This window comes from Pongo abelii, chromosome 4 (assembly GCF_028885655.2).
Source record: "Pongo abelii isolate AG06213 chromosome 4, NHGRI_mPonAbe1-v2.0_pri, whole genome shotgun sequence".
Classification (NCBI taxonomy): Eukaryota; Metazoa; Chordata; class Mammalia; order Primates; family Hominidae; genus Pongo; species Pongo abelii.
Window position 1 is genome coordinate 159,287,393 of NC_071989.2, and position 19,652 is coordinate 159,307,044.

General features: G+C 54.1%; 1 protein-coding gene across 1 annotated transcript; it reads left to right on the forward strand.

The window, feature by feature from the left end:
- The first annotated feature begins 844 nt into the window (after positions 1–844).
- SYNPO (synaptopodin) lies at positions 845–12,555 on the forward strand. The gene is given in 2 exon segments (NM_001133566.1): positions 845–1,039; positions 8,160–12,555. A coding segment is annotated over 1 exon segment (2,058 nt). The 5' UTR covers positions 845–1,039; positions 8,160–8,491; the 3' UTR covers positions 10,550–12,555.
- Positions 12,556–19,652: the final 7,097 nt, after the last annotated feature.

The following is a 19,652-nucleotide window of genomic DNA, read 5'->3' on the forward strand; positions in this document are numbered from 1 at the left end:
TGAAGCAGTAGAGGCCCCTGCCCTCAAGGCCATTGCAGTCTCTGGGGGAAAATAGGGCCCAGACCCTGATTGCTACAAAGCAAAACACTGGGAGGGGGCAGCATGGCCCACGTGACTGGCCCTGCACTGGGCATTAGGCCAACCTGGGCTTGAATTTCAGCTCTTCCTCTGGCTGGCTGTGCGACCTTGAGCAAGTCGCTGCACCCCTCTGAGCCAGCGTCTTCTCTAGTATGGAGATGAGGATAGTGCTGGCTTCATGGGTTGCTGTGGAAGTAAGTGAAGTAAGGCCCTGTCCTGCTACCTGGCATGTGGTGAGCACACCTTGAAAGATTACTTTTACTAGAATAAATAATACACAAGGTGATGGTTATTAAGTGATGCAGATAGAACATTGGTGAATCAGGGAAGGCTTTTTGGAGGGGGTGGTGGCATTCTAGGTAGGCCGGAAATCTGAAGGATTAGGGCATGTAGAAAGGATGTGAGACAGAGGAGGGTTCCCGGTAGAGGGGGTCTGTGCAAACGCTGCTTTGCAGGCAGGAATTCATTGGGCAGCTGTGGGAACTGCAAGCCACTGAACTCCCTCCACTGTTGCTGAGGGCACAGAGAGAAGGTGAGTGAGCTCTTGGGCAGGCCCCGATGGCAGGGGTTTGAATGCCAGGATGAGGACTCTCCTCTTGATCCTCCATGTCCTGGGGAGGCAGCAGAGGGTTCTGAGCAGGAGAGAGGCATGAGTGGAGCCCGGAGGGAGGAAGATGAATCTGGCAGCGTGGGGCGGGTAGATTGGCGGGGGAGAGACTGGGGGTGGAGAGGCCATTTAAAAGGCTGTTGCAAAATCGGTTTTCCTGATAAAGAGCTGGGCTGAGTCATCTGTGGAGGAGAAAAGTCATATCCAGCTCCTTCATGTTCCTGCCGATGTGGGATTTTCCTGGCTTTGTCAGCCAGGCAATTGGCTGCCTTTGCCGGAGGCTTTGAGAACCAAGGCCTGAAGGCCAGCAGGAGCATCCAGGGGGAAGCTTGGCTTCAGGGAGGACCCAGCAGAGTGAGTAAGACGAGCACCCGGAGGTGCCTTTGTGGCTTGGGGTATATGACTTAGGGCATGTGGCATCCCCCCTCTGATCTTAGTCTCTCCTTTGGGCATCAAGGCAGAGGTATGTGGTGATTTCTGCCAGCCTGTGAGTGGTGAGGCGGGGGCTGGGCCTGGGGCTCCCCACCCCATTTCTGTGTCTTCTCCCATGCCTGGCATTCCTTCCCACCAAAGTCTAGATTATTCTCCTCCCAAGAGGAGGTCTGGCAGTCTGCCGACCCCAGTCAGATTGCGCTCGCCATGACTCTGGGGATGGAGAATTCCCCAGGGCATGGAGCCTGTGTCATTTCCTCCTTTCAGTGGGAGGAATGGGGAAGGGGCTGGCAAGGTAGCCAGGCCATTACTCGGGCCTCTCCATTTTCCTGCCCCCAGCTGAGCCAGAGGTTGTGCAGTGGCCAGTTATTGGTTCCTTCCTGACCTCACCAGGGGGGCAGTTTACCCAGCCTGTTTACCCTTCCTGTTGCCAAGACCCCTGGACTACCACAATGGGCTGCCTTGAGCCAATCTCTATTCCTACCCCTGGCTCCCTGTCCCACCCCGCCGCACCCGACCGTGGCTGGACACTCCCATTGACGGCATCGTGTGAAGAAGCATTTCCTTGAATTCTCCCTGTCCTGACCTTCTGCTCCCTTCCCCGGCCCCACCTCCCTCCTGTGGATCCTCCGTCCACACGGGCCCCAGTGGTGGGCAGAACAGGCAGCTGTCCACAGTGGGTGGTAGGGGTGGGGGAAAGGGTTTGTCCCTTTCTACGCCAAACAAGAACTGGGGTCTTCTGACTCCCAACATTGTGATCTTCCCACTCTACTCATCTTTCATGCCTTATCAGTCCTTTCTACCTTAGTAAGAATGAGTTTATCAACTCTTCTCCTGAAAGGAAGAAGTGGGAGAAAGGAGTTGTTCTAGGCAGCTGGGTTTTCAGGGGAGAAGACATTGCTGAGGGGCATTGATCACAAGATGAGGAAGCAGAGGGCTTTGCAGACCATCATCCGAGAGCACTGGAGCCTCTCTTGTTTTTCCCCTTTCCAGAGTCCTAGTCTGGAAGGAGAATAGTTAAGAGATTAGACTCAGAGCCAGACTTTTCTGAGTTTGAATTCCAGCTCTGCCACTCATAAGTTGTGTGACCCTGGGCAGGTCTCTCTGAGCCCCAGTTTCATCTGCAGAATGAGAAGAATCACAGGACTTATGTCTTGGGGCTGTTGTAAGAACTGAACAAGGTGGCGAGCATAAAGTGCACAGCACTGCGCCTGGGCTGCAGCCAGGGCTCAGTGGTGACAGCAGTCGTTGCAAACCCCCTTCTAATGGCTGTGCTGGGGCTTCTCGCCTACTCTCCCACTTCAGGATTTACCCTGTTGGACTCAAGTCTCCTGACCCCAGGCAGCTTTTCATTGTGCCTGCCTTCCACCCCTTCCTCTCTTGAAGGCCTGTCTTCAGGGCTCCTGATCCAATGTCCAGGGTGGGTCTTTAAAGGGCTAGCACCCCAACCTGGCCCTGCAGAAGTTTAGGTGGGGAGGCGGTGGGGACGTCGTGACTTGCACAAGTGCAGGCCACAGCCAGGCCGATTGAGGGTTCAATGAGGTACCTGTCCCCTGTAGCCTTTGGCTACCTCCCCACCCCCACCTTCGACACCAAGAGCATGATCTTGAGCAGCTGCTGCCTGGGATATTGCCAGAGAGGGTAGCTCCCTAGTCTGAGGAATTTTAGATGGAGTTGCCCCCTGGTGCCCTGCTACAAGGGACTCTGGGGTGTCCCCCCGCCTCTCCAGCTTTGTTTGTGAAGGGTGGCGAAAATCATCTGGATGGCTGGCTGGATCTGGTCCAAACCTCCTGCTGAATTCCTTTTCCATGGAGTCACTGTGGGCTGGAGTGCGGGCTGCAGGAGCTTGCCTTGGAGGGCAGGGCTCTCTTACCTCCTGGCCTTTTCTGCCATTCCTCTTGTTCCAGAACAGTAGCTTGGGAGCAGTTCTAAGCTCAGAGAGGTGGTGGTGATGGGATCTTAGCAGCAGCCCAGGCTGTGAATGGAGCCTCACTGAGAGTCAGCTGACCTGGTCTTGGGCTTACATCCTCCTCTCTGACCCCTTCCCTGGCTGGGCCTCCCAGGCCAGCTTATTTCTAAAGGCGCTTCACACTCTGACATTTGAGGATTTTCTAAACCCATGGCCTTCTAGAGCCAGTAAGGAGAAAAGCAGAAAAATGCAGGGGCATTGAGAGGTCTGGAGTAATCAAACACTGAAGTGCTTTCTATGAGCCTCGCATGGTGGGAACCGGCCAGCCAGGAACTTGGTGCTCTCTGCAGTAACGTATAGCCAGGTGTGAACACAGCTGTACTCCTTCTGGCTCTGTGATCTTGGGCAGCTCACTTTACCTCTCTGAGCTGTAGATTTCTCATCAATAAAGTGTGCATAATAATAGTTTGTGCCTTGTAGGGTTGTTTTGGAAATTAAATAATATGAGTAAAGTATGTGTATAGGTATACAGTAAGTGACCAATCAATATTAGCTACTATTGCTGCAACTGTGTCATAAGAAACACTGGCAGAACTAGAGATGTTTATCCTGACGCTGTCCCAGGGGGATCTGATGTATCTGCATATCTCTGCAGGGCTGTCAGGCTGGAATGAATGAGAAAACTTTTTTTTTTTTTTTTTGAGACAGAATGTCGCTCTGTTGCCCAGGCTGCAGTGCAGTGGTGTGATCTCAGCTCACCGCAACCTCTGCCTCCCTAGTTCAAGCAATTCTTCTGCCTCAGCCTCCCAAGTAGCTGGGATTACAGGTGCCCGCCACCATGCTCGGCTAATTTTTGTATTTTTAGTAGAGATGGGGTTTAGCCATATTGGCCAGGCTGGTCTCGAACTCCTGACCTCATGATCCGCCTGCCTTGGCCCCCCAAAATGCTAGGATTACAGGCGCGAGCCACCGCGCCCGGCTGAGAAGACTTTTTTTCTGTGTAGCCTGGGGAGGCAGAACCACATCAAGAAAGTGGATGAAGGCTGGACGTGGTGGCTCACGCCTGTAATCCCAGCACTTTGGGAGGCTGAAGTGGGTGGATCACTTGAGCTCAGGAGTTCAAGATCAGCCTGGGCAACATAGTGAAATCCTGTCTCTACAAAAAATACAAAAATTAGCCAGGCATAGTGGCATATGCCTGTAGTCCCAGTTACTCAGGAGGCTGAGGTGGGAGGATTGCTTGATCCTGGAAGGTTGAGGCTACAGTGAATCATGATGGCACCACTGCCCTCCAGCGACAGAGCAAGACCCTGTCTCAGAAAAAAAAAAAAAAAAAAGTGGATGGAAGTGAATGTAAGGAGGAACTTTCTAGCTGAGGAATGTTAATTAGTGGAAGACACCTCCTGGGGGAGTGAGCTCGTCACCTGAGTATGTAAGCAGAGACTTGCACACTCAGCGTGTGGTTTTGAAGATGCAAGAATTGTTGTGGGGATTGGACTTGGTGACAGCCACCTCTGAGATTCCGAGGTTCCGTGTTTCGGGACAGTAAGCTCTGTCTCCCTGTAGCTCTGGAATCTCCTGCTATTTGACCTTCAGTCAATCTCCTGTGCTAGAAGAGTATCTGACCTTTTCCAGGGAGTGGAATGGGGTGAACAATTGCCAGCTTATGCCAGGATAGCATGAGCCCTCTGTCTGTCCACCTGGGCTTCATGGCAGTCAGGCCTTGGCATTTTCTTGACCTCATCGTGGCCTCCCAACACTCATGTCAAGTTAAGGAGACTGTGGCTCTGAGAGGTACGGTAGCTTGTCAAGGTCACACAGCTAGCAAATGGCAGAGCTTGGATTCAGGCCAGGAGGACTGGTTTCTAAGCAGAGCAGGGGAGACAGACACTGCATGAGCTGAGCAACCTCTCAGAGCCCTCCTGTGTGGCTGGCACCCAGTCCCTTAGGCTCCTCCCAGGGGAGCAGCCTGGCTAATAGATGGCTAATAGACATCTTTAATAGACAGGGTGATCCAGGCAGGAGAGGAGTCCTACTGGGGGGGAGCAGTATCATGGGTGGGTGGGATAGGCTGTGTGCTTTCACTGTTTCTAATAGGTTAGGGGAAAACCAGGTTCGATGGAGGAGGGAAGAAGGAGGTTGGGGCCAGAAAGCCTGTGGCTGCTTGGCCTGGCCCCAGTGGAGCTGCTGTGATGCTGCTGGTCACAGCTTCCCTGCTCTGTGTGGGCCTCCCTGCGGGTCCCATGTGGGGTCAGCCGGCTCTACCCTGGGCTACTCTCCGGATCTCTGTTTCCCACCTATAAAACAGGGTGGTGATGAAATACCTCCTCTGTAAGAATTCTTCCAGCTCTGAGAGTCCATGAATTCAGAGCCTCGCTGGCAAGATGCCTGGAAAGACTGTCCCTGGAGACGGACTCAGCATGCCATGGCCAGTGCTAATGAGGGCAAGGGAGGGGACAGCAGGGTCAGATTCCTCAAGAACTAATTAGCTTCCCACAGTAGGGAGGAGAGGGAAGATGGAGGGAGGAATTTTCTTAGCCACTGATGTTGCTTCTGACCCTGGTCACAGGCTGATCCATCCACCTGTCTATCAATGCATTTGTTCATGCAGCATTTGTTCATTTATTATTCAACAATTATAAATTGAGCATCAACTGTGTGCCAGCTGGACACTGGGGACAGAAAGAGAAATGGTTGCCTATAGTGATCTTATAGATTAATAGGGGACTGAACTCAGCCTGATCTCAGGACCTCAAGTCCCAGACTGAACCCCGACCCATGATGACCTTGTTCCTGCCCCTTATGTCCCAAAGAGACCTTTTGGGATGAGTAGACAGCTTGAGCATGGACTGGAGACCCCAGAAAGAACAGTTCTGACTCCAGCTTTGTCACCCTTGGCTTTGCAACCTTGGGGCAGTTCCTTATATATCTCTGAACCTCCGTTTCTTCTTCTGTAAAACACAGGCAAGCAATGCTTGTCTCATTGTGGTCTTGTGCAGATAAAATAAAAGAATGCAATGTTCTAGAGTAGTCATTGGTGAAACTAGCTCAATTTGTTACTTTTCTAGTGTTAAAAGATGTGAATTTTAAAATGATTATTTAAGTAAAAATGGGAAGAAATCCTGGGAGGAGATAGAAGAAACTGATTGTGATATGGAGTAATCAGGGATGGGGTGACACTTTTTACTGTATACCTTTTTATGTTTTAATTTTTAGGGCCAAGTATGGTGGCTCATGCCTATAGTCTCAGCATTTTAGGAAGCCAAGGCCAGAGTATCACTTGGGCCCAGGAGTTTGAGACCAGCCTGGGCAACACAGGGAGACCCCTTCTCTACAAAAAATACAAAAAAAAAAAAAAAAAAAAATTGGCTGAGTGTGGTGGCGCACACCAATAGTCCAGATATTTGGGAGGCCGAGGTGGGAGGATGACTTGAGCCCAGGAGGTTGAGGCTGCAGTGAGCTATGATGGTGCCACTGCATGCCAGCCTGGGCAACAGAGCAAGACCCTGTCTCAGAAAAGTAAAAATAAAATAAAAATGAATGAATAAATAAATTTTTAGACTATGTGAATGTATTACCTACCCTAAAAAGGGGAAATATTAGTGGCATCTCTTTATAAAATCAAAGCAGATGCCTGTAATCCCAGCACTTTGAGAGACTGAGGTGGGCGGATCACTTGAGCCCACCTGAGTTTGAGACCAGCCTAAGCAACATGGTGAAACCCTGTCTCTACAAAAAAAATACAAAAATTAGCCGAGTATGGTGGCACACATCTGTAGTCCCAGCTACTTAGGGAGCTGAGGCAGGAGAATCACTTGATCCCAGGACGTCGAGGCTGCAATGAGCTGAGATCTCATCACTGCACTCCAGCCTGGGTGACAGAGTGAGATACTGTCTCAAAAAAATAAATACAAATTTAAAAAATCAAAGCAGACAGTGGTTTATTAAAATATTTTTGTTTAAAAAAATTAGAGCACATTCCTATACTATAATTCTGAAAGTATAAAGGGCCCTAAGGAAGGCACACAAAAAATATTCTGGGGGTTCATTTGTGCATTCAGCAATATCTACTGAGTGCCACTGTATGACAGGTGCTGTTCTAGGGGCTGCTGTTAGAGTGATAAACAAGTCAGGTGGCCGGGCGCTGTGGCTCACGCCTGGAATCCCAGCACTTTGGGAGGCCAAGGCGGGTGGATCACCTGAGGTCAGGAGTTCGAGACCAGCCTGGCCTACATGGTGAAACCCCGTCTCTACTAAAAATACAAAAATTAGCCGGGCATGGTGGCACATGCCTGTAGTCCCAGCTACTCGGGAGGCTGAGGCAGGAGAATCACTTGAACCTGGGAGGCGGAGGTTGCAGTGAGCCGAGATAGCACCACTGCACTCCAGCCTGGGCAACAAGAGCGAAACTCCTTCTCAAAAAAAAAAAAAAAAAAAAAAAAAAAAAACAAGTCAGGCAAGGTCATTGCCCCTTGGAGCTATGCTGTAGGTGAGGAGACAGATAATAGACAGGGAAACATAAAGATCATTTCAACTTGGTGAATGCTATGGAGAAAACAAAACAGATGGGATAGGAGAAGGAAAGGCACCTCCAGAGAGGGGACATTCCAGCTGAGACTTGAGTGGCAAGATAGGAACCAGCATGGACTGCTACCTGGGAAAAGATTATTCCAAGCAGAGGGAGCAGCAAGTCCAAAGGCCCTGGGGCAGGAACATACTTGGCATTTTCAAGGAAGAGAAAGCAAGCCAGTGTGGCAGAGCCTAGTGAGAGAGGAGAAGGCAGTGGGGAGGAACCGGGGACACAGTGGGACTTCTAGGGTGAGGTGTTGGTACTCAGTTTGGTAAAGTGCCATATCAGCAACTGTCAGGAGGAATCCAAATCAGGATCCAGTTAATCCTGAGAGGATAATCAGGGTGGCGTAGACGTGGTGGCATTTGAGTTGGGCCATGAAAGGTAGGTCAGGGCTGATTACGAAGTGAGCTAATTCTAAGAAACAGTGAGTGACGATTAAATTCCAGAAGAGATCCTGTGTAGGAAGGGCCGAGGCGACCATCTCTGTCTGCCTGTCTGTCTGTGCACCCCTGTGTCACTGCATTCCTGTTTGCTAACTGGGCTTCTTTCCCTCCCTGTAGCGTTGGGCCGGAGCACTAGCCTCACGGAGAAGGATCTGAAAGAGGCCAAGGCACGGAGCCAGCAGATTGCAGCCCAGCTGACCACCCCTCCCAGCTCCAATTCTCGTGGTGTCCAGCTCTTCAACAGACGCCGGCAGAGGGTGAACGAGTTCACCTTGGAGAGCCACGGCCAGAGGGGACAGAAGCCCAGCCGGGAGTCCCTCAGAGTGCTCCCTGCAAGCCCCCCAGGCCATGCACCGGGGCTCAGGCTGAGTTTCACCTCGCTGCCAGAGCCAGGCCCTCCACGGCACCCTAGTCCCCAGAGCCCCGACAGAGGGGTCCCTGGCCACAGCATGGAGGGGTACTCAGAGGAGGCTAGCTTGCTGCGGCACCTGGAGAAGGTGGCCAGTGAGGAGGAAGAGGTACCACTGGTGGTTTATCTAAAGGAGAATGCAGCACTGCTGACGGCCAATGGGCTGCACCTGTCCCAAAACCGAGAGGCCCAGCAGTCCTCACCGGCCCCACCTCCAGCTGAGGTCCACAGCCCAGCTGCAGATGTCAACCAAAACCTTGCCTCGCCCAGTGCCACGCTCACCACACCAACTTCTAACAGCAGCCACAATCCGCCAGCCACCGATGTCAATCAGAACCCACCGGCAACTGTCGTCCCACAGAGCCTGCCACTTTCTAGCATCCAACAGAATTCCTCAGAGGCCCAACTCCCATCCAATGGCACAGGGCCTGCTTCCAAACCCAGCACCCTGTGTGCTGATGGGCAACCCCAGGCACCGGCTGAGGAGGTGAGATGCAGCACACTCCTAATTGACAAGGTATCAACTCCAGCTACCACCACCAGCACCTTCTCCAGAGAAGCTACGCTCATCCCCAGCTCCAGGCCCCCAGCCTCAGATTTCATGTCCAGCTCCCTGCTCATTGACATCCAGCCCAACACCCTAGTGGTGTCAGCAGATCAAGAGATGTCTGGGCGAGCAGCTGCCACCACGCCCACCAAGGTCTACAGTGAGGTCCACTTCACACTGGCCAAGCCCCCATCAGTGGTCAACAGGACGGCCAGGCCTTTTGGGATCCAGGCGCCAGGGGGCACCAGCCAAATGGAGAGGAGCCCCATGCTAGAGAGACGACATTTTGGGGAGAAGGCCCCAGCTCCCCAGCCCCCCAGTTTGCCAGACAGGAGCCCCCGGCCACAGAGACACATAATGTCCCGCAGCCCCATGGTGGAAAGGAGGATGATGGGGCAGCGAAGCCCGGCCTCAGAGAGACGCCCCTTGGGGAACTTCACCGCACCCCCCACCTACACTGAGACCTTGTCCACAGCCCCTCTGGCTTCCTGGGTGAGGTCTCCTCCCTCATATTCTGTCCTGTATCCCAGCTCTGACCCCAAGTCTTCTCATCTGAAGGGCCAGGCGGTTCCTGCCAGCAAGACGGGCATTCTGGAGGAGTCGATGGCCCGCCGGGGCACCCGCAAATCCATGTTTACCTTCGTGGAGAAGCCCAAGGTGACCCCGAATCCAGACCTGCTGGATCTGGTACAGACAGCGGATGAGAAGCGGCGGCAGAGGGACCAGGGGGAGGTAGGCGTGGAGGAGGAGCCCTTCGCACTGGGGGCCGAGGCCTCCAACTTCCAGCAGGAGCCAGCACCTCGCGACAGGGCCAGCCCCGCGGCGGTGGAGGAGGCGGTCCCAGAGTGGGCCTCCTGCCTCAAGTCACCCCGCATCCAGGCCAAGCCGAAGCCCAAACCCAACCAGAACCTCTCCGAGGCCTCTGGGAAGGGGGCTGAGCTCTACGCCCGCCGCCAGTCACGGATGGAGAAATATGTCATCGAGTCTTCAAGCCACACGCCAGAGCTGGCCCGCTGCCCATCACCTACCATGTCGCTGCCTTCCTCCTGGAAATACCCCACTAACGCCCCTGGGGCCTTCCGAGTGGCATCCCGAAGCCCAGCCCGGACCCCGCCTGCCTCCCTCTACCATGGCTACCTGCCTGAGAACGGGGTCCTGCGCCCAGAGCCCACCAAGCAGCCGCCGTACCAGCTGCGGCCCTCGCTCTTTGTCCTCTCACCTATCAAGGAGCCTGCCAAGGTCTCACCAAGAGCTGCCTCGCCCGCCAAGCCCAGCTCCTTGGACCTGGTGCCCAACCTGCCCAAGGGGGCTCTCCCTCCGTCTCCTGCCCTGCCTCGGCCCTCCCGCTCCTCGCCGGGCCTCTACACCTCCCCCGGCCAGGACAGCCTGCAGCCCACTGCCGTGAGTCCTCCTTACGGCGGTGACATCTCCCCCGTGTCTCCCTCCAGGGCGTGGTCTCCCCGAGCCAAGCAGGCCCCCAGGCCCTCCTTCTCTACCCGGAACGCCGGGATCGAGGCTCAGGTGTGGAAGCCTTCCTTCTGCTTCAAGTAACGAACCCCATGGGGGTCCCACTGCCGGTCAAGGTCCCCTCCTTGAGGGCCAGATGGAGAGCAGACGTGGCAGGAAATGGCACAGAGCTGAGTGAGGAGAATGGGGAGTCCATGGTTCAAGGTCAGATGCGGCCACCAGCTGGCTTTGTGACCTTGGGCGAGTCGCCTCCCCTCTCTGAGCTGAAGCTGCCCCTCCCCTACTACAACAGGGGTCGGACTCCATGTCTAAGGGCGGAGGAAGGTCACGGAGAGAGAACTGTCTGGCAGCCCTGATGCGGTAGAGGGGCATCCTCCGGCCTTTGTGAGCTGTAGGGATGCAGAGTCTAATGCCAGCGTCTTGCTGGGGGAGTGGCCTAGAAGGGGATCCTAACAGGGACTTCTGGAGCAGACAGAGCCTGCCAGTGCCTGTGGAGTCAGCCAGCCAAGGGTCTGCCTCCTCAGCTGCCCCAGGGGTGCCTCCCTCCTGAGGCTCAAGCTCCTGGCATCTTCCTTCCTGTCGCTGGATTCTCACCTCCATGGGCCTGTCTCTTCTGCCTCTGCCTTCTGGACACCATTTCCTCTCCACTGCTTCAGAGAGCTTTGCCTCGCCTCCGCCTGTGCTCCCCTCCAGGGTCCTTCTGCTGGCTGCCGACTCAGCCCACCACTGCTGTCTGACGCTTTTCTCCCTGCCCCCTCTGAGGCCTGGCTCTGTTTTAGGGAGACCACTGGGCCCAGGCCTCAGCCCCAGTTCTACCTGGCTTGCTGTCACTGCTCTAGGGGTGGGGGATGTCCCAGGGGATCCCCAAGAGAAGGAGAGCCCTGTAGGAGGCTGTGCAGATGTAGGCGTGCCACAGGGAGGGTGGCCCCTAGCCATGTATCCATTGGCTGTTTTGGCTTCAGATTCAACCAAGATCTGCCTGACTAAAAGAAGCCACCTCAGTGCAGTGGAACGGGGCCCATGGAGAGGCAGGAGAGGAGGGTTCCGGTCCCCTGTCACCTTCTCATTTGCTGTGACTTTGGCCCACTCACATTCTCTCTTTGGGCCTCAGTTTTATCATTTATACAAGGAGGGCTTTTCTAGCTGTAACAATCTGTGAGGATTGAGAGGATAGGCTGGTGCTTTGAAGAAAGGCCTTGTAAGTAACAAGACAGTCCCCTGGGAAGAAAGAGAAAGGAAATGGGCTATTGCCAAAGGACAGGTGGCATTAGATGGCTGTGAGGGTGACCTGGTGAGGGAAGGGTTGGAATGAGCTGCTGCAGGAGGCCAAGGGATGCCTGGGCTGGGCTGGGCTGGGCTGGCTCAGGCTTAGGATTGCCTGGGGACAGTAGGAGCACGGCAGGAGCTGAGGCAGGTGCATAGCAGTGCAGTGGGAAGGGACAGAGGAGATCTTAGAGTTTTGAGGAAAATCTGGGACTTGAGACCTGGATTCTAACAGACCAACTGCATGTGTGTCTGTAGGTCTCAGTTTCCACATTCATATAGTGAGGGTGTTAAGTCAGGTAGCTGGAGACTCCCCGTCACCTCTGACACTTTTAGAGGTGACATGATACAGCCCCCGACCAAACCAGGCTTTGTGGGGGGTGAGAGAATACAGACACAAGTGGCAGGATTCAGATGGAAGCTTCTCAAGGCTGGGGGCCAAGGACCACCCACTTCTCTTTCCAGCCCTAGTTCTGGGTTCCCCAGTGGGGCAAGGGGTGGTGGAGGCAGTGCCCATGCTGGGCTGAGCCTGCAGTTTTTGTGAGCTCTGGGCTTGTCTCCATGGGAACAGGGGTGCCTTCTTAGTGAGCTCATTTCACACAGATCGAGGGGGTATGCGTGGGGGAGTTGTGAGTGAGCTCAGCTCCTTCAGGCCTGGCCTCTCCCAGAACAGAGTGAAGCCCCTGCCCTGGACCCCTGCTCCCTTCGACCCTTGAGGGCCACCAATGGAAGAGCCCACCCTTCATTCTACAGCTCCTGCGGCCAGGCTGAGCTCTGCCCCCAACTTTGTTTTCTCTCATGTTCTCAATACACTCTGCCTCAAATCCGTCTTGCTTCTTTCTTTCTTCCGTGCTGCTAGGGGTCAGGGTTCCCTTCCTCCTTCCTGATTCTAGCCTGGGAAGTGGAGTGGGCCTGCTCAATTACTGTGTGTGAAAGTGTGGCTGTGTCCTGCGTGCTGCCTGCATCTGCCGTGTGTCTGGTTCTGCACTGGTACAGACGTGTGCTGGGTTGGAAATGAGGGCTTCCTCTCTACAGCACTCAGGGAGCCAGAACCCTGTGCAAATCGCAACCTTTTGTTCTTTCCTTCCCTCAGAGTTTGGCCAAAAATACCGTAGAGGATTTTTGGGGAAAATGCACTACCTCTTCTGGTTGAGGTTTGTTTGGGTTCTTTACAAGTAGAATAGAAATTCCTCTAGCCAGCATTCGCTCTCCAGTTCCCTCAGGTCCCCTCCCTGCTCCCCATTATCTAAATTTGGCCATTTCCCACATTTGCCATTGTTTTCACTGTCTGGATCCCAAAAGCATGGAGTTTCTGCCCCTGGTGGGGAGGGAAGAACTGCCATCAAGTGTCAGGAGAACTGGGTTCTAGCCCCAGGTCCGCATCTGATTCGTGTGTGACCTCAGACAACCTCTTCCAATCTCTGGGCCTCAGTTTCCCCTTCTGTGCAGTGAAAGGATTACAGAAGGAGGTCAGAGACCATTTGGTCTCTGACAGTCCAGGTTTGACTGTGTTCTACTTATGCATTCACCCCACACACGTGCCCTGCTTTGGGTCTGGGGTTGGGTTGAGTGGATGCTACTTTTTGAATTTTCACCCACCGCATTCCCAAGGAGCTCTGGTGTGCACGGTGCATTGAGCTCTCTGTCAGAAAGTGAACAGTTCTGATTTCCTGCAGCCTTTTCGTATTGTGCACACCCTCCACTCCAAACATACACACAGAGTCAGTGCCCAGGCATGGCTGTTAGGGTGAGGTCAGGCTCTGGCCCATCTCCAGATGATGGGGATCTGCTTACCACTGCCCTCAACATTCAATCCCGTTTGAGCCCTTCTGTTTTATAGGCCTGGCTGAATTGTTACTCCTTCCACTTGTTGGCCCCAGCATCCCCCTTGTGGCCACTAAAGGCAGAAACAATGCTTTAGAGATTTTTAGGTAGTTATCATAGCTCTCCTGTGCAGCCTACTCTCCTGGCTGAAGACCCCAGGTTCCTCTGCCTTGGGTGGTTATTGACTGGCTTGGGTCATGAACTCTAGGCCCCACCTCCCTGCTCAGGGTGGCACTGTGGTCAGATGTTGGGTCATGCCAGAGCCCACCCTGATTTGGCATTTGGCCCTAGCCCTGGAACTGGGACCTTCCTCCCAGCTCCTCTCCCTAAACTGTGGGGTCTGCCTTCTGGAGCCAGCCTGACTGGGATGTTCCACTGACACAGAGAAGCTCCCAGTGTCTCTGGCTCATGTATACACAATTCTGACCCTGGGAAGAAAAGAGTGGGATCCCAGGCTGAGCCTTGACTTTCAGCTTGATGACTGGGAGCTTGGATGTCCCTAGGGAGTCTCTAAGGGTCACTCCAGCATTAGCATCCCATGAAAAATGTCCTGCTCAGGCTGTTGTATAACATTCCTCTTTAGGTTAAAGGGCTCCAATTTGGAGTCTGGGCTCATGTAGCAGCTGCTACATTCTGTTTGGATAAAACATACAATTGGTGTCTATTTCCTTTGGATTGGGAGGAATTAGAAGACTCTCAGTTGGATGAGAGGATGACTGGCTTGGTTATGGCTGATCACTGATTGGATGAAAGAATAAATCTTTGGATGGTTCTAGATTTTGATCGGGTGGGAAGCATGGAATGGACTGGCTAGCACTGAACTCTGGTGGATGACTGCTAGTGAATTTGGATTGGATTGAACGGCAAGGTGGACTGGTTATTGCTGGAATCTGATTGGGTGAACAGTTGGAAAGTTCAGGAGATAACATGTTAGGCAGGGCTTCCCAAGCCCTCCACTTTCAAACCAGTTCAAACCACTTAAACATGTAGCCTTAGAGCAGCACACACACACACACACACACACACACACACACACACACACACACACACACTTCCTGGTGGGGCAGAACACACTAGATTGTTATTTACACCTCTGAGCTTCATTTTCATCATTTGTAAAATGGGTGTGGTAATGCTAATTACCTCACTAGTCTGTTGTGAAAACCTAATGAGATAAAGGATGAGAATGAAGTTTGTAGACTGAAAGTCCTTAAGTATATAGGAAACAGGTATGGCCCTGCATCGCCGACCAGTGCTTTATAGCCTCCAAGCTGTTCACCATCTTGGCCTCTCCAAAACCACACTCCCCTCCCCATGCTGTGAAAAAGCTCAGGGAGGGGCATGTGCTGCCTGGGGAGGAATGACCCGACTTCCTTTTGTATCTCCATCTGTCAGGAGGATCTTCCTCCCTGTTCAGGCATCCAAGGAAAGATGATGAGGTGACCATGGCAACATGGCAAATGGTTTGGGGTTGAGAGGGTCTTTCCCTAAGTCCAACTTTAATAATAGTCGGCCAGGTACGGTGGCTCACGCCTGTAATCCCAGCACTTTGGGAGGCTGAGGCAGGCGGATCACCTGAGGTCAGGAGTTCGAGACCAGCCTGACCAACATGGAGAAACCCCGTCTCTACTAAAAATACAAAATTAGCCAGGTGTAGTGGCAGGCACCTGTAATCCCAGCTACTCGGGAGGCTGAGGCGGGAGAATCACTTGAACCCGGGAGGTGGAGGTTGCGGTGAGTTGAGATTGTGCCATTGCACTCCAGCCTGAGCAACAAGAGCGAAACTCCATCTTAAAAAATAATAATGGTCAATATTTTTACATTTTAATTTTGATAATAGATAATACATTCATATGGTTCAGAAATCTAAACTTATATAAAAAGCAATATGTTAAAAAGCCTTATTCCCATCTCCCTGCCCCAGCCTACTCTCTTGGCTGAAGAGCTGGGTTCCCCTGCCTCAACAGTTGTTGACTGGCTTGGGTCATGAGCTCTAGGCCCCACCTCCCCGCTCAGGGTGACACTATGGTCAGATGAGAGGACATACAGAGCCCACCCTGACTTGGCATTTGGCCCTGAGACACTAGTCTCAGCCTCTATCTAGTTCTTCCCATGTGGCCCTGGGCCCAGGACTTCCCTCCCAGCTCCTCTCCCTAAGTCATGGGGAAACCGAAGCCTCCCCCAGCTAGCCTGACTGAAGGCTTCCCGGGATGTGCCACAGACAGAGCAGCTCCCAGTGCCTCAGGCTGTGTGCCCTGTTCCTGTTCTCACCCCATTTCCTAACAGGTGACCACTTTGGTTAGTTTCATGTATATCCTTCTAGTGTTTTTTTTTTTTTTTTAACTGAGACAGAGTCTCGCTCTGTTGCCCAGGCTGGAGTGCAGTGGTACGATCTCGGCTCACTGCAACCTCTGCCTGAGGTTCAAGCGATCCTCCTGCCTCAGCCCCCGCAGTAGCTGGGACTACAGGCACGCGCCACCATGCCCGCTAATTTTCGTATTTTTAGTAGAGAGGGTTTCTGCATGTTGGCCAGGCTGGTCTCGAACTCCTACCTCAGGTGATCCACCCGCCTCGGCCTCCCAAAGTGCTGGGATTACAGGTGCGGGCCACCACGCCAGGCCCTTCTGGTATTTCTTTATGGTAATCAACATCTATTGAGCACTTTCTTCCAAGGAATGTGCCGATATATGTAATGTTCTTTTCCATCAGTTATCTCATTTAACCCTCACAACAACCCTATAAGGTTAAGTACTGTTATCGCACCCCATTTTACAGAAGCAGAAACTGAAGCCCAGAGGCGTGAAGTAACTTGCCCAAACTCAGTTAGTAAGTTAAGGCGGCTCTCTCCAAAGCGAGTCTTCTTAACACGGAGGCAGACACAAGACAGCGGGGACTTTTCAGGCGTTCCGGGCTGAGTGTTTGGGCGCCTGCGTTTTACTGCAGGCACTACCTGACTTGGATCGGTGGCTTCCCTTCTCGGTGTAATGGACAAATTGGACTCCGCCCCTTCCTAAAGCCCGGTGTGGAGGACCTCAGCACTAACGCCCGCCCCACCCTCTCTGCTCTCTCCCCAGGACCGCCGGGAGAGCCTGCCCACCTCCCCACCCTGGACGCCGGGCGCATCCCGGCCCCCCAGCAGCCTAGACGGCTGGATGAGCCCGGGGCCGTGGGAGCCACGCCGCGGGAGCAGCATGAGCAGCCCCCCGCCGCCGCCGCCGCCGCCGCCCATGTCTCCCTCGTGGAGCGAGCGCTCAGTGTCCCCGCTGCGACCCGAGACCGAGGCGCGGCCCCCCAGCCGCCAGCTGCAGGCGCTTCTGGCGCGAAACATCATCAATGCGGCCCGGCGCAAGAGCGCCTCCCCGCGGTCGGCGGGCGCCGAGAACCTGCGGCCCTTCTCCCCGCCCAGGGCGCCGCCGCCGCCGCCGCCCCCACGCATGCGCTCGCCACAGCCCGCCCGCCCCGGCTCGGCTGCTGTGCCGGGGGCAGCCTTCGCGCCCATCCCGCGGAGCCCGTTGCCCGCCGGGCCTTCGTCCTGCACCAGTCCCCGGAGCCCGCTGCCCGCGCCTCCCAGGCCCTTCCTCTGCCGCCGCTCGCCCACGGACTCCGACGTGTCCCTCGACTCTGAGGACTCCGGGGCTAAGTCTCCAGGCATCCTCGGCTATAATATCTGTCCCCGCGGGTGGAATGGCAGCCTTCGGCTCAAGCGTGGCAGCCTCCCCGCCGAGGCCTCCTGCACCACCTAGAGCCCCACCCCCGACCCCACCCCGGGAGGGCAGAGCCAGAAGAAGGCTCATTAGACCTGGGGGACCCAAAGGGTCTGGCCTCTTTGGGCAGCCCCAGAGATGAGGGTTCAGCAGAGGAGAGCTCTGGGGTTGGGGATGGGTTAGGGACGCAAGCTTGAGTTCTAGCCCTTGCTCTCATTCAGCTGTTGTGTGACGCTGGGTAAGACCCTTCCTTGTTTGACCCTCAGCTTTCCCATCTGTTTAATGGTGGCTTTGGCCAAGGCAATCCACAAACGTCAAAATTCCCCTTCCCATCAGTACACACACAGACACACACACACACTGTCTCTTTCTCTCTCTCTCACACACACACACACACACACACACTAGTTAGTGCCTTGGATGAGGCAGGGCGGTGTGTATATGGACCCCTGGACTTGCTACCTTCAGGGTTCCACACTCCTCCCTCCCCTCCTGGCCCTGCTGTCTGGAGTCTGGCAAGCGGGGTGTGTTCAGAAGATCCTAGGCCTGTGTCCCATGTCCAGGCACTGGCCTGACCATCCGGCTCCCTGGCACCAAGTACCAGGCAGGAGCAGCTGTTTTCCATCCCTTCCCAGACAGCTCTATTTTTATCACAATGACCTTTAGAGAGGTCTCCCAGGCCAGCTCAAGGTGTCCCATTATCCCCTCTGGAGAGAAGAGGCAGGAAAATTCTCCCCAGGTCCCTGTCATGCTACTTTCTCCATCCCAGTTCAGACTGTCCAGGACATCTTATCTGCAGCCATAAGAGAATTATAAGGCAGTGATTTCCCTTGGGCCTAGGGCTTGGGCCTCCAGCTCATCTGTTCCTTCTGGGCCCATTCATGGCAGGTTCTAGGCTCAAAGCTGAGCTGGGGAGAGAAGAGATACAGAGCTACCATGTGACTTTACCTGATTGCCCTCAGTTTGGGGTTGCTTATTGGGAAAGAGAGAGACAAAGAGTTACTTGTTACGGGAAGTATGAAAAGCACGGTCAGGGTGCATAGAGGAGATTCTAGCAGGGGACAGGATTGGCTCAGATGACCCCTGAGGGCTCTTCCAGTCTTGAAATGCATTCCATGGTATTAGGAAGTCGGGGGTGGGTGGTGGTGGTGGGCTAGTTGGGTTTGAATTTAGGGGCCGATGAGCTTGGGTACGTGAGCAGGGTGTTAGGTTAGGGTCTGCCTGTATTTCTGACCCCCTTGGAAATGTCCCCTTCTTCAGTGTCAGACCTCAGTCCCAGTGTCCATATCATGCCCAGAAAAGTAGACATTATCCTGCCCCATCCCTTCCCCAGTGCACTCTGACCTAGCTAGTGCCTGGTGCCCAGTGACCTGGGGTAGCCTGGCTGCAGGCCCTCACTGGTTCCCTAAACCTTGGTGGCTGTGATTCCAGTCCCCAGGAGGGACTCAGGGAGGAATATGGCTGAGTTCTGTAGTTTCCAGGGTTGGCTGGTAGAGCCTTCTAGAGGTTCAGAATATTAGCTTCAGGATCAGCTGGGGGGATGGAATTGGCTGAGGATCAAACGTATGTAGGTGAAAGGTTACCAGGATGTTGCTAAAGGTGAAGGACAGTGTGGGTTTAGGACTTACCAGGGTGACGTTAGATCTGGAACCCCCAAGTGAGGCTGGAGGGAGTTAAGGTCAGCATGGAAGATAGGGTTGGGACGGGGTGCTTTGGAATGAAAGAGTGACCTTAGAGGGCTCCTTGAGTCTCAGGAATGCTCCTGCTGGTGTGAAGATGAGAAGGTGCTCTTACTCAGTTAATGATGAGTGACTATATTTACCAAAGCCCCCACCTGCTGCTGGGTCCCTTGTAGCACAGGAGACTGGGGCTAAGGGCCCCTCCCAGAGAAGGGACACCATCAGGCCTCTGGCTGAGGCAGTAGCATAGAGGATCCATTTCTACCTGCATTTCCCAGAGGACTAGCAGGAGGCAGCCTTGAGAAACCGGCAGTTCCCAAGCCAGCCCCTGGCTGTTCTCTCATTGTCACTGCCCTCTCCCCAACCTCTCCTCTAACCCACTAGAGCTTGCCTGTGTCCTGCCTCTTGCCTCTTGTAGAATTCAGCTCTGGCCCTCAATAAATGCTTCCTGCATTCTTCTGCCTCCTGTGTCATTTTCAGCTGTGTCTGATGTCCTTGCCTTCTCCCCAAGCATGGAGCAGTCCATGGGACTCTGGGTGGCTGGGAATATTTGAGACACATGGGATGGGAGCCTGGGAAGAAGCAGCCATGGGGAGAGATGGGAACAACGGACAACTTGAGGCCACAGAAGTACCTGGGCTGCAGTCCTGGTCCTGTCATGGACAAGCGAGGTGACCCTGGGTGAGCCCACTCCTTCTCCAGTCCTCAGCTTCCCCA